Here is a 14,535-nt window from a genome sequence, read left to right as displayed (position 1 = left end):
CACAGACTGGGCAATCCTTTTTTACTCAAAATGGAACTTTGAAATATTGATACTATATGAACTCCATGCAAATGTCATTTTTAGGTAGTAAATTTAAACAATTGTTCCAAAACAAACTATCAGTTAGTAGATCCACCCCCCCCCCTCCTTACAGGATCAAGCACAACTCCTGTCTTTAGTTCTGGGCCATTCAGAAAGATGTTTTTGCTTCATATATTGCAAGGACTTAAAGTAGATGGTTATTCTAAGATTCCATCAGATTAAACTTCTGCCTACCAACCGAGTTGTAGACAAAAACCTTTACTGTATCTCAGAAGTTCAACCACCTTTCAGTATGTTCTAAAAGAAGAGAGAAAATAAAGCAAAAGATCAGGACGTCAACCTGCTTTAACAGCAGGCATGAATGGATCTTCATAGCTCAAGTTCAGGAGTATGAAAGTCGAGGCCCAGGGGCTGGATCCAGCCCACAGGATGCTTAGATCTGGACCCTGGGGGCCACCCTGGAAACAATAAAGGACCGGTCCACAGTGCCTCTGCCAGCAAAAACAGAGCTCGGGAGGGCTGCACAGCCCTGTGCCAGCCAAAATAGAGCTCTGTTTTCACTGGCAGAGGGCTGCAGAAGGCTGTTGTAATTGAAAACGGGACCCAAGAGGCATCCATGGCCCACCCAAGCTCCATTTTTGCTGGCAGAGGCCTGCAAGAGCCCATCACAGCTGAAAACAGAGCTTAGGAGCCTGTTTTCACCAACAGAGCACTCAGGCCGCCACAGATGACCCCGACATAAGTGAGGTCAAGCTGTCCATGCCCACCCCAGCTCCCGAGGTCAAACACCATCCTGATGTGGCCCTCAATGAAATCAAGTTTGACACCCCTGCTCAAGATGATGAAGTCCGTGGAAGCTGCTTGAATCTATTGACCATTTAGTGAAGCTAATTGAACTGTGAAAACTGACTCCTGTGTACAATTAGCATGCACGGTGGCTATTTTTCCTTAGAGAATTGGAATTGCATACCACTAGCTTGGAACGCACAAGATGTACGGGGTTGGCTTTTCCAAAACACAAGTGGAGAGCTATAAGAATTACCCCAAAGGATCTCTTGAGCATATATGGTGAAGACTGTATGAAGAAGGACAATTGCAGACTTCTCCAAATGCCTCATCGTTTTTTTTAAAAACCACAGGATTTTCTGGGGGAAAACTCATTCTTCTACCATCCAAAGACCCACGCAATTCACACCTAAGGAGCTATCCATGGTGCTGGGAATTACTGGTTTCCTTTGGGTTTCCTTCCATGTCAACTAGACATTGAAGTCTAGTCATAAATAGAAATAGAAGTAGAAATAGAAAACCCAAGGTCTAATCGGGAGCTGTTTGGCATTTTAACAAAGAGGAAATGTTAGCACTGAGTATCTTACGTATTTACTTAACCACATGACAACTGGATGAAATGCGAGGGACGCTGCTAGTCAACACCTCCCCTTTTCCCAAAGTAACTGGGCATCAGCTACCAACAAGAGAAGAGTAAATAAAGAAAAAGGGCAGAATTCAATTTCCATCCATGACTGTACCTTCCAGTAGATGATCGAACTATCAGTAGGCATACACATCAGTAAAATTTAAGGAAACGCTGCAGACATTGGCCATCCAGGGAAACTCCAGAAGGTGGGCTTGCAAGAGATGTCCCTGGCAGTCCTGTTCATTTATTCTTAAAGACCAGTGGAGAATACCATCCATCTCAAGGGCCAACGCAGACAGCAACAACCATCGCCATGAAAGTCAAACTGAACAAAGTTTCTGTGTTTGCAGTCTTGGCGGGTGTTTTAAGTTTCACCTTCCTGGTGGCTGCCCTGGCCACAGACTTTTGGTACCAAATTGATGCTTCAGGATTGGAGGGCTTCACCAACCTTACAGGTAGCGTGAAGTTCCATAGAGGACTCTGGAGGACTTGCCAATGTAAGTACATCCAGGGTTTCCCTGGGAAGTTGGTGGTTTGGTTTTTTGGAGCAAGGAATCGGCATATTTAATTGGCATAACTGAATGACCCTTTCCTAAAGCTAGACTCCCAAGTGGTCCAACAATGGGGTTGATGGATACTTTTAATGCCAAAGGAGAAGATTTGTGTATTTTGATAAGGAGAAAGCTTTAAAAACGTTGGTGTCATTTTGAATTTGCATAAGGTTGGACATAAATTGTTTCAACTTCTACCCTCAAAAGGATGCTACAGGACACTCCACACCAGAACAACTAGACATAAAGAGAGTTTTTCCCAAATGCCATCACTCTGCTAAACAACTAATTCCCACAACACTGTCAAATTATTTACTAAGACTGTAATACTATTACAATACAATTGTTTAAATTTACTACCTAAAAATGACATTTGCATGGAGTTCGTATAGTATCAATATTTCAAAGTTCCATTTTGAGTAAAAAAGGATTGCCCAGTCTGTGAGATTTAGTTTCTGGGCAACCAGTTTCCCACACTTTCTCATTGTGTAAAATATGAGCTATTCTTCCCACCCAACACCTTAGAGTGAAACTGTTCCTGATATCACATCTATGCTAAAAAGTTCTGTTGGACTTAGTCCTTCAGATCTGGAAAACCAGAATGCACAATGAAGGGAAGGATAAATAAACACATTTTGAAACCATATGGAATAAGCCATAACTCCATTTTGGATCCTGACAAATTGGCAGCTGTTTATTTATATTCACTTTCTATACTACCACAGTTACACATCTTTAGGTGGTTCACAATAGAATCTAAAATAACAGTAACTACAACAAACATAAATATTTTAATAATGCTCTTCGTTAGACTAAATACACCTGGTTTCCTCAGTCATTGTGTGACTTTCCTTAGCCACACAACACTGTCAAATTATTTACTAAGACCATATTACTATTATTATTATTATTCTCATCCTTCCTAGTACCTATCTCTTCCCACTTATGACTATAGCCATGTTTCTTGTATCTTTACAATTTATGTTGTTTTATTTGTTTCCTAGTATGATTTGATTGCTTATTTGTACCCTATGATTATCATTAACTGTTGTACCTTATGATTCTTGATGAATATATCTTTTCTTTTTATGTACACTGAGAGCATATGCACCAAAGAGAACTTCCTTGTGTGTCCAATCACACTTGGCCAATAAAGAATTCTATTGTGTTCTGTTCTGTTTCGTTCCATTCCATTCTCACCCCCTATTTTGTTCTCTCATCCTAACAATTGTTAGGTTCCATGACTAGAGTTTCGTTTTCAAACAAGATTCATCTGAACTCATGACCTTTCTAATATTGTCAAGGCTTAGGAGAACAAAAATAGTGCTGTACTGTGTCTCCCTGCCCCTCCCCCACCCTCAGTGATTTAGTCTAATGAAAGAGAAGTTAGCATGGAAGTTCTGTGGAAGGGGAAGAGAATTTTGGACAATCTGTCCTATGTGCCGGTGTGTGTGTGTGTGTGTGTGTGTGTGTGTGTGTGTGTGTGTGAGAGAGAGAGAGAGAGAGAGAGAGAGAGAGAAAGGGTGCCTCTTTAATGACAAGGTGGCCAGGAAATGTGTGAATATATCTTGTCTTTCATTGTGTAATCCTCTCTACAAATCCCCATGTACCCAATTTGTACCCTATGACTATCATAAAGTGTTGTACCTTATGATTCTTGACGGATGTATCTTGTCTTTTTATGTACACTGAGAGCCTATGCGCCAAAGATAAATTCCTTGTTTGTCCAATCACACTTGGCCAATAAAGAATTCTATTCTACTCCTACTCCTACTCCTATTCCATCCCATCCCATCCTATTATTCTATTCTATTCTACTCCTACTCCTATTCCATCCCATCCCATCTTATTATTCTATTCTATTCTATTCCTACTCCTACTCTATCCCATCCTTCCCTTCCCTTCTCTTCTCTTCTCTTCTCTTTTCCTTTCTTCTCTTCTCTTCTTTCCTATTCCTATTCCATCCTATCCGATCCTATCCTATCTTATTCTTTCATAGTCCTATTCCAATACCATCCTACCCTACCCTATCCTATCTTATTCTATTCTTCTAGAGGATATTCCAGGTAGAAATGTCTTCCAAGCATCTATTCTTTACCATTTAAAGAAAATTGTGTGTACTTTCCCTGCAAGGATTCAGACATCCATTTTCTTCTCATATTCAGTGGAGGATTTTGAAAGGCCATATTTTTTCAACTGGGATACTTTGAGAAACTATGAATGAGAAAAGTATAAACCTATACTTTATAGCCTAGAGTCTCTAGGTGGGCAATATATAATATAATGAATTGTTTTTATCAATATTATACAGACAAAGAGCATATAAAGAAGGGTTGCTGGAACTGGGTATGTCTAGTCTGATGAAAAGGAGGGGCGACATAGTAGTGTTCCAATATCTCAGGGCTTGCCACAAAGAAGTGGGAGCCAGGCTGTTCTCCAAGGCACCTGAGTGTAGAACAAGAAGCAATGGGTGGAAACTAATCAAGGAGAGAAGCCACTTAGAACTAAGGAGAAATTTCCTGACTGTTAGAACAATTAACCAGAGGAACAACTTGCCTCCAGAAGTTGTAAATGCTCCAACCCTGGAAGTTTTTAAGAAAATGTTTGATAACCATTTGTCTGAAGTGGTGTAGGGTTTCCTGTCTAGGCAGGGGGTTGGACTAGAAGACCTCTAAGGTCCCTTCCAACTCTGTTATTCTATTTCTATTTCTTGTTCAGATCAGCAGGATTTCAACTATGCTATTTCTCAAAATATTACAGTTTAGGTTCTTAAGTAATTGCCCTAATTGAATGCAAGAACTTTGGACAATACATATCCACACAACATGCTAACAACATTCTAATAATGAGGCAGAGAACATTTGGGTGGCTACGGCTGTATTTCATGGCTTCTGTTTTAATTGTCAGATTAATCAACTCGAAGCTTAAGTCAATTAAGCGGTGGTGCCAGGTGGGAAATTGTTGACCAAAACCGTTGGTTGATGTTGATGGTTTCCTCTTTTCTTGCAGTTAATAGGACATGCCTCCCTATGGTAAACCCGTTCAAGTCTAAGACTGCAAACATGACAACTTCGCGTAAGAATCTCCTGTGTAAGTAGCTTCTAAGTTGTATTTCCTGACAGCAGTTGCCGTACAGGGAAGTCACCATTGTCTACCAACACTGCCCTCAGACTTGTGAGATAAAAACCCAATAAATAAAATATATTAAAATCCTCACAACACAGAGACAAGTCTGGTTGACAATTCAAAAAGGTTTATTTGCTGAAAAATAAAAAAAGTGTTTGCAAAGGCGGCCTCCAAGTCTCTTCCCAAGTAGATCGAGTACAAGGAGAGCAAAGAATAGAATTCAAACAATACATTTTATAGACTCTACTCCTAAGAAACTCTCCCCCTCCTGCTCATTCATTTAAGTCATTTCTTTCGTCATTCCATACTCTAAAGCAGTGGTCCCCAACCTTGGCAACTTTAAGACCTGTGGACTTCAACTCCCAGAGTTCCAGCTGCATCTCAAGAGTTTCCAGAACATGGTTGTACACAGTCACAAACTGCTTCCGGGACTCCGGCTCCGGATATTGCCTGGAGGTTGACTCCTGAAGCCTTTTCCAGTAATGGATATAGCCACAAGGCAGTGGAGGTTTGTAATCCGAGCTTCCCTTCTCCTAGAAGATGGTTCTGCTGCTTGATCTGCCGTTGGGGGCGTAGAGTCCTCTTCCGCCTTCAAAACCGTTGACCGTCTTCTCCTGTAACCCTGGAAAGGGGCCCTTACGAGGTGCTCCCAGCCAGGCCAGCTGGACCAAGGTTCTTTAAGGAGGTGTTACTCCTTCATCACTCACCCTTTGTCCTGGCTTGTGACAGGCAGAGCCTGACCTCCCAAACGTTGGGCCCAGGATGGCGGGTTTAGTCTGGAACCACAAAGGGCTTTAATGGCAGCAGCTTGAATTGCACCTGGAAGCTAATTGGCAAACAATGCCACTCTTGAAATAAAGTTGTTATATGTGTGTCTTGAAGTGAAGTGATAATGATTCAGACTTGAGAAAGACGAATCTAGTAATTCTGATTGTACTATTTCTGTATCGTGCAAGATTCATCTTACATCTATTATTCTTTCTTTGACGTCTTTTCAACATGATGATGATGTTTGTCCATTGTTTTTGAAGAGGACCTTGACATCTAGTGGGTAGTGGGCTGTCCACAGTGTGTCCGCAAATGGCTGGTAAGGCCAATACTGGCATGGAATGTTCTCTGTTCTTTCCTCTTTGCAGGCTGGATCCGACCACATGACGGGCTGCATCTGGGCCATGGGCTTTGAGTTTGAAACCTCTGGACTCTAGAGCGAATGTGGGCAATCCCTTGTCCTCTCTCTTATCCAGAGAGACTTTGAAGAACCAGTTCTTTAGTCATTGTCTCTGCTCTCCATGGAAATATGTCTACTGGGATTCAATTTAGAAAAAGGGATTTGGAGGATGATGATGACCAGCAATTTCTACTGAATAAGAACAATGTGGTTATAAAATTTATTCATTATGAAACCCGAGCCCACTCAAAATTGTGGGGGGAAACCCTTCCAACTGCTTAATTAGCAGCTTCTCATGAAGAAATGTGCCAATATATATGTATATTGGCACAATAAATTAGGGTCTAGAGGGAAGTCCCTTCTATAGGGCAGCATATTTAATTTTCCCTTGTGTTGTGGCATCATTTTGATAGATGACAGACATTCTTCCCAAACAGCCACAGAGCAGGTTATATAATCTTGAAATGACTACTTTGATAAGCCAGCCACTCATCAATTGGTAAAATCCTTTTTTTTAGCCAAACAACTTCCATTTGTTTTATTGTGAGCACTTAAAATTTGAAAGCAGGCAGGGGAGAGAGCGAGAGAGAGAGGGGGAGGGAGGGACACACACACACACACACACACACACACACACACAGAAACAGACAGACAGACACTAGTGGTATTTTCTGGTTCTTTGAAGGAAAATGCATGTCTATTAATTTTCTATTATTTCAAATGTATGTCTAGTTTAATGAAATAAGGACAAGGAGTGATGATAGCAATGTTCCAATATCACAGGGGCTGCCACAAAGAAGAGGGGGTCAACCTATTCCTCAAAGCACCTGAAGGCAGGACAAGAAGCAATGGGTGGAAACCAATCAAGAAGAGAAGCAATCTAGAACAAAGGAGAAATTTCCTAACATTGAGAACAATTAACCAGTGGAACAGCTTCTCTCCAGAAGTTGTGGATGCTTCAACACTGGGCGTTTTTAAGAAGAAATTGAACAAGTCTGTTATGGTTTAGAGCAGTGGTTCTCAAACTTCTCAATGCCGCGACCCTTTAAATACAGTTCCTCATGTTGTGGTGACCCCCAACCATAAAATTGGTGTCTCAGTTCCTAAGACCATCAAAAATATGTGTTTTCCAATGGTCTTAGGCGACCCCTGTGAAAGGGGTCCCGACCCACAGGTTGAGAACCACTGGTTTAGAGTTTCCTGCTTGAGCCAGGAGTTGGACAAGAAGACCTCCAAAGTCCCTTGTTACTCAGTTATTCTGTTATTCTGAACATATAAGCGGCCTTTCATTCCTGTTCAGAGGTAGTAGGAGCTGCCATTAGGTTCCCCTACCTTGGTTGGGACCAGTGAAGAAGGAAATAAAGCAACTGGAAGCACCAATCCTGACTACTCTTAGAAGACCACATCTATGAGATGCCCAAAGCTACAGAGAGGCACCTAGCAACCTTCTGTTTGGGCAGCTGGTAGCACAATGGTCCTGGGGTGATGGGTCAGAGAGAGATGGAAAAACAATTGCATTGGGAACAAAGCCAGCGATAAAAAGCCATCATGTGGAGGGCTCCTAGGACACAGGAGAAAACTTCAAGGAAAGCTTATCCATTAGTGGTTAATGATTATCTCGGTGCAGCGAGGAGAACTTGCAAATGAAAACAGCTGTGCCACGAGGTGCTTGGCGAGATGCAACACGGCCGTTTACTCAGATGAAAAGGAACCAGCCAGAGGATTTAAAAAGCAGTTTGCTTATTTATTTATTTATTTATTTATTTATTTATTTATTTATTTATTTATTTATTTATTTATTTATTTATTTATTTATTTATTTATTTATTTATTTATTTATGCGGATAAGTAATCTCCCAGCACCTTGGAAGTTAAACGGTATTCAAGGCCAAGAGACCAAGAGACCGGCACTCCTGAGATCTGGACTGAGATTGCCATCAGTCCATTGGCTGGTTGTTGAAGTCCTGTTCTGAGAAACACGGATGAGTTTTGCTGCCCACAAATATGAATGCTTCTCCTCTGGAGCATTAGCCGAGTTGCCCCAAATCAGAGAATTAGTTCAGGTGAGCATGTCTGCAACACCAATGCGGACCCAACGAAAGAGACAGCTATAGTACCCCCTTGCCAGGCATGGTATCAAAAGTCAATTTCTTTAGTGTTATGTCATATCATGCATGGATTAATGGTATAAATTAACATTTCAACTACCAGTAGATTAGTACAAGAGAAATCATTCTATACTGCATTCGGTTATGTGATAACGGTTGTGTTTAAAGAATGAGCTTCAGCTGGGCAACCCGGAATCTGGACTTATTGATGCAGCAATCTTGGTTCATACAATACTGCAAGCTATAGGACCAAAACCAACCCACCCACCAACCAACCACAATTACGTTCAGGTAGGTTTAGCATGTTGTGTGAATCAGTGGTGAAATTCATTTTTTTTTACTACCTGTTCTGTGGGCGTGGCTTGGTGGGCATGGCAGGAGAAGGATACTGCAAAATCTCCATTCCCACCCCACTCCTGGGCTAGCCAGAGGTGGTATTTACTGGTTCTCCGAACTACTCAAAATCTCCACTACCGGTTCTCCAGAACCTGTTGGATTTCACCCCTGATGTGAATCCAATACAACGTCTCTGATTTCATGAAGCATTTTGTGAATCCAAAAAGTCTTTTCTGAATAGATTCATTTTCATTTTTGGTCACATTTTCTCTGATGTGTCCTCCCCCCGCCCCTTTCCCCCAATTTCCACTGAGCCATGACCATGTCTTGGCTAGACTTCCATCAGCATAAACTATTGGATTTTGGTGTAAGGAAGCCCATGTTACTGCTTCTACGATCCTGGGTATGGCATTTTACCAATCAAGCTGAACTCTCTTTCCCCAAAGATTTTCATCTGAAATATTCATACAAGAGAGAGTAGAGAGAAAATGAATCAAGGGCAGAAGAGAAGAAATGGTGGCATTTGCAGCTAAATGTGTGATGGATGGATTGCAATAGGAAGTAGCTCCAGATGGAGAGAGTTTTCAATATGGCTTTAGCTCTTGTTACCTGTTGTGGCCTGCCAGCAGCCAGCAGAGCAGCCAGCAGATTCGGACAGTGAGGAAGTTGGCTAGGAAATTGGGCCAGTCCTGGAATTTGGGGAAGGCTCGGATGAGGGATCTGCATTGGAGGCTGAGAGGGGGCCACAGCCATCTGGTAGTTATTTGCTGCCTCTGGAGCCTTTGGAGTCTGACATCAGCAAGGCAGAAGAACAGCAGGAACCTGTTCCCAGTGTGTACAGAGCTGCCAGAAGGCACAAACAATTAAGAAAACAGGGTCAACTTGGGAGTATGATTGGCCCCTCCCATAAGAGATAAAAGAGGAGTGAATCGGATGTGAGCTTTTGCAGGAAGCAATTAGTTCATCTGGTCGGTTCAAGCTTTGAAAAGTTCTGTTCGACTCTGTGCTAAGTTTGGCCTTGCTCTGCATTTGGCAATTAGGTCTCTGGCAGGATTCCCAGGGAGATAAGGTGGGTGTTTATCAACATTTCCCTGAAAGACTGTGGCAACTTGAGCAGACATCGGAAGCTTCACAGACTGTTTGTGAAGCCTTGGGGACTGTGAATGGCCATAATTTACAGGTGTATAAATAAAAGACAGTTTTTGGGACTAAGATTGTGATTTATGTTTTCTCAGGAAGCCTAGGTTAGAACATTACCCTCCTTGGGGGTCAGCATCTACATTGCTTATTCCGCTGCCCTCTTCAGGCATGTCGCATCTTTTCAGGGAACGAAGAATCTCTTGGAAAATCTCATCATTCACTTTTGCTGGTCTTTGGCCTTTGCCTGGGTCTCCATCCAGTGGTGGGCTTCAAATAATTTAACAATGGTTTGCTGCCTGGTTGCTGGATGGGCGTGGCCATGGTAGGCATGGCATAGTCAGCCTCCTACACCATCGTGGGAGCGAAAACAGGCTGTGGAGGGCCAGTTTTCCACCTCCCCTGGCTCTCCAGAGGCTGGAAATAGGCCTGTTTATATCCTCCACAGACCTCTGGGAGGCCCATTTTCTACCTCCCCAGGCTCCACATGGCCCCTGCACTTACTTGGGACCCAAAACTGGCCGCATGGGGGCTGCTGGGAGGGGCGGGATGGGGCGAGGCCAGACGGTCGTTGGAACTACCGGTTCGACAAACCAGATGTAAAATTAACATCTGGTTCGCCCAAACCGGTCTTAACCGGCTGAATCCCACCCCTGTCTCCATCGGCACTGAGCTTCTCACCGGGTTGGCCTTCGTTCTCATGGCCAAGGTGGTGGGCCAGAAATGCTGGTGGGACAGTTTCATTTGAGGGTGTTGGAGATGATGCTCTTCACTTGCTCTTTCCATCCCTGTCTCCTGTCTCTTTCTCATCACTGCTTTGAGCTACGTTGAAGTGATTACTTCTCTCCCTCTCTCTCCCTTCCAGACCTTAATGGGGCATTTGTGGTCCTGTTGCCTCTAAGTCTCGTCATCATCATCTTGGGAGGAATGGCAGGTATCCTTAGCATCTTCACCCAAGCTTTCTGCCTTATGCTGTTCACCGGGGTGCTCTTTCTTCTAGGAGGTATGTGGTCAAACTGATCCTTGAGGTGGACCGATTATCATGTCAAGTGTTCGTACCAATTTATACTGCATTGTGAGACCACACTGCATTCAGTTCAGGTCACCATGATACGAAAAAGATGTTGAGACCCAAGAAAGAGTGCAGAGAGGAGCAACTAAAATGATAAGGGATCTGAAGACTAAACTATGATGAACGATTGAGGGAACTAGTAGGTGTTCTGAAACCAGCTCCCCAAACACAAGAAACCCTCCGATGTGAACACAGAAGATTCCTTTATTAGGAATGCTGGCAGCCCTGGCAAAAGGTTTCTCTCTCAGGCTAACAAGTCTGCCCATCCGGGAGATGAGTAGTTGTCTGCCACACCTATTCATTTCCACCCCCTGCCTTTTATCCCCAGAGCTAGGGTGGGGCTTCACTAGCAGTGGTGGCCCTTCCTTCCCAAGGACCGGCCCATATATTTCCACTGCTCTCCTCTCCTCTGCCTTCTGCGTATCCACGCATCAGGCACTGGACCCAGCTGTGATTCTATGTTCTATGATTTGAGAGTCCAAAAGTAACATCTTTGAGTTGACTTAGAGTCGGCTGGCCATTCAGCTGGCTCTTCAAACTTCCCCATCAAGTCTGTGGGCAGGAAAAGTGGGATGGATTTTTCCAGGCGAAGGAATCTGGAGTCTGATAGGACCTTTCTTGGCCAAACACGTTTGATTAAAAGGCAGAAGCTTTGTGTGAGTTCATGAAAACCTCTGCTTTTTAATTTTAGTGATTTCCTTAAAATGCCATCTGACATTATCAAATGTATAAAACAGATACAAAAAATACAAATAAATACGAAGGAGACAATAGGACATGTTCATAGTAAGTCATCACGCCTACAGGTAAGTGAGTCAAAGCATTCCTATCGATGTTTTTTTTTTAAAACCGAACATCGAAAAGGCTGATTTCTGGCAAGAAAGTCATAAATTGTATCCTGTGACTGTGGAATGCTCCACTGGCTGCAAAGCTTGCCAAGTGCCTAAAATATGGTCATATGATCACAGGGGGTCTAGGGCAACTCGGCACAGCCAACTTGCGATGGCCAACTCACTGCAGGAAAAGAGTTGCATTCATATCGAAGAAACGGTGGAATAAAGACCATTAAAGAAAGGGTGCAAAAGAAGGGATAGAACGAAATGTGAATGGTAAAAAATACTTACATTGAATTGTCGAATTGTCCCACAGCGAGTTGTTCCATGGTGTGTTGGCTGTGGCAGGTTGGCCACGTTAGTTGGCCACATCAAGTTGTCCCATTGCATACCATAGGTGTGTCTCTCTGTGTGTGCCATCATCCGCACTAAAGAATTTTAGCCTTTAGGGAGGGTTGGGGCCATCATAACTTCAAATGGTACTCATGCGTTTGTACTCATGCACTCATGGTTACAATGACCAAATTCCTTCTAGTCTTCAGAATCTGCATAATGGTTTATAGAGTGGAATGCAGTGGTGGGATTCAGCCAGTTCGCACCTATTCGGGAGAACCAGCTGGTAACTTTCTAAGTAGTTCAGAGAACCGGTTGTTGGAAGAAATCTCCTTTTGTTTTTTCCACTTTACAGGGCTAATCCTGTAAGGAAGGCAGGAAGGAAACATTTTGGTGTTGTTCCTAGCCTAATCTTTATTGACCTGCTTACAGAAATTGCCTCACCGGTTAACCCTTATTACATTGTAACAGCTAAGGTGAAGCACCCATCGACCTGAGTGACCTTGAATTGGCCAAGCCCACCCAGTCACATGACCACCGAGCCCCACCTACCCAGATAGTCATTAGGGCAGAGAACCAATTATTTGAATCCCACCACTGGTGGAATGGGACAACTCGCTGTGGCCAACTCACCATGGCCAACTGGCTATAGGACAACTCATTGTGGCCAACTAGCCACGAGACAATTCCATGCGGGGTAACTCAATGTGATCAATATAATCCACCACTGTTTCTTTGGCATTATTTCTATTGACAAAAATGGAAATAATGTGGAAGAAACAGTGGCGGATAACATTTATTATGTTATTATCCCATGTGTTTAGTTTACTTTATTGATTAGCCCTTGGGCCATATCCAAGTGCAGAATTCCAGACACAAATTATTACTAAAATCTGATAAAAACAGTTTAAAATGAAATTGGAATAAAATTTGATTTAAAATGAAATTGGAATAAAATTTGATTTAAAATGAAATTGGAATAAAATTTGATTCAAAATGAAATTGGAATAAAATTTGATTCAAAATGAAAATGGAATAAAATTTGATTTAAAATGAAATTGGAATAAAATTTGATTTAAAATGAAAATTGGAATAAAGTACAATAATTTAATATATAGATAAATAAAATATGATAAAATTATATTTTGGAAACACCCATACAATCTACCCCAATCAGTCCCACAGATGCCGATCTCAACCAAACCATTTTGCTCAACCATTATGCTGTGTTAAATGTTCAGATTCTTACCCGATGTGGATTGTCCCGTGGCAAGTTGGCCGTGGCAGTTGGCCACGGCGAGTTGTTCCTAGATCCTTATGGAGAGAGTTTTCAATATAGAGGCCTCTGACTCTGCTTGTGTCCTTTTTAGCTCTCGTTACCCTCCTTGGGGTGAGCATCTACATCGCTTATTCTGCTGCCCTCTTCAAGCACGTCACATCATTTCAGGGGAGGAAGAAGTTCATGGAAAATCTCAACATCCAGTTTGGCTGGTCTTTGGCCTTTGCCTGGGTCTCCATCGGCGCTGACCTTCTCACCGGGTTGGCCTTCATTCTCATGGCCAAGATGGTGGGCCAGAAACGACGGTGGGACAATTTCATTTGAGGGTATGGGAGATGGTGCTCTTTCCTGCTCTCTCCATCCCTGCCCCCTATCTCTTTCTCATCACTGCTTTGATCTAAGTTGAAGTCACGCTTCAGGGTTTTTTGCCACTGCTACCATGTTTCCCTGAAAACAAGACAGGGTCTTATTTTCTTTTGACACCCCCCCCCCAAAATAAACGCTTGGCCTTATTTTTGGGAAGGTCTGATTATTTTTGAGGTTCAGGAGGCGGCAAGCATGGTCACCTCACGGCTGTTGCTGTGTTGCGATATTTTCTGGGAGGGCTTATTTTCAGGGGAGGGCTTATTTTAGTGCATGCATTCAAAAGCCTGATTGGTCTTATTATCCAGGGAGGTCTTATTTTTGGGGAAACGGTACAAGTAGTTGAGTATTTTCACCCAAACGAAGATGAAAAACCCAGATTTGTGCAGAGCTGTGACTCCATGAAATATAAGCAAATAAAAAAAATATGTATCCTCAAATACTGCATTCCATAGGAAACCAATGCTTCCTTGAACAAATTAACACAACATCTTTATTTTGTCTAATTTATCCTTCTTCCCCCTTTTAATTGTATTTAAGTACAATATTTAATATTAAATAATATTAATTACATTATTAAATTATTGATTAATTAATTAAATTATTAAAATATTAATAATATTTAAGTACAAATACATTGTATGTAAGTACAATGACAATAAAGATTATACTTAATACTTAAAATTATTCACTGCAACTTTGGTTGTTGCCAGTTAGACTGGCACATTAGGGTTAAAGAAGAATGGGTTGCTCCCGGATTGGGCGAACTTGTA

The 14,535-nt window shown here is 42.3% G+C and overlaps 1 protein-coding gene across 1 annotated transcript; it reads left to right on the top strand.

The window, feature by feature from the left end:
* The first annotated feature begins 1,769 nt into the window (after nucleotides 1-1,769).
* TMEM114 (transmembrane protein 114) lies at nucleotides 1,770-13,723 on the top strand. Its single transcript, XM_032230349.1, has 4 exons — nucleotides 1,770-1,953; nucleotides 5,017-5,097; nucleotides 10,748-10,885; nucleotides 13,491-13,723. The coding sequence occupies exons 1-4, from the start codon at nucleotides 1,770-1,772 to the stop codon at nucleotides 13,721-13,723; spliced, it is 636 nt and encodes a 211-aa protein (XP_032086240.1).
* The last annotated feature ends 812 nt before the right edge of the window (nucleotides 13,724-14,535 follow it).

The sequence above is a fragment of the Thamnophis elegans genome, chromosome 14, assembly GCF_009769535.1.
Source record: "Thamnophis elegans isolate rThaEle1 chromosome 14, rThaEle1.pri, whole genome shotgun sequence".
Taxonomy (NCBI): Eukaryota; Metazoa; Chordata; class Lepidosauria; order Squamata; family Colubridae; genus Thamnophis; species Thamnophis elegans.
Note: the sequence above shows the minus strand (reverse complement) of the source record. Positions and strands in the feature narration are given on the sequence as shown.

What these genes read in the sequence shown, in the direction of transcription:
- TMEM114 (XM_032230349.1), top strand. Translation starts at nt 1,770, where the DNA reads ATGAAAGTCAAACTGAACAAAGTTTCTGTGTTTGCAGTCTTGGCGGGT. An exon ending in ACTCTGGAGGACTTGCCAAT is followed by an intron (nt 1,954 to 5,016) that starts GTAAGTACATCC and finishes CTTTTCTTGCAG; the next exon opens with TTAATAGGACATGCCTCCCT. An exon ending in TTCGCGTAAGAATCTCCTGT is followed by an intron (nt 5,098 to 10,747) that starts GTAAGTAGCTTC and finishes TCTCCCTTCCAG; the next exon opens with ACCTTAATGGGGCATTTGTG.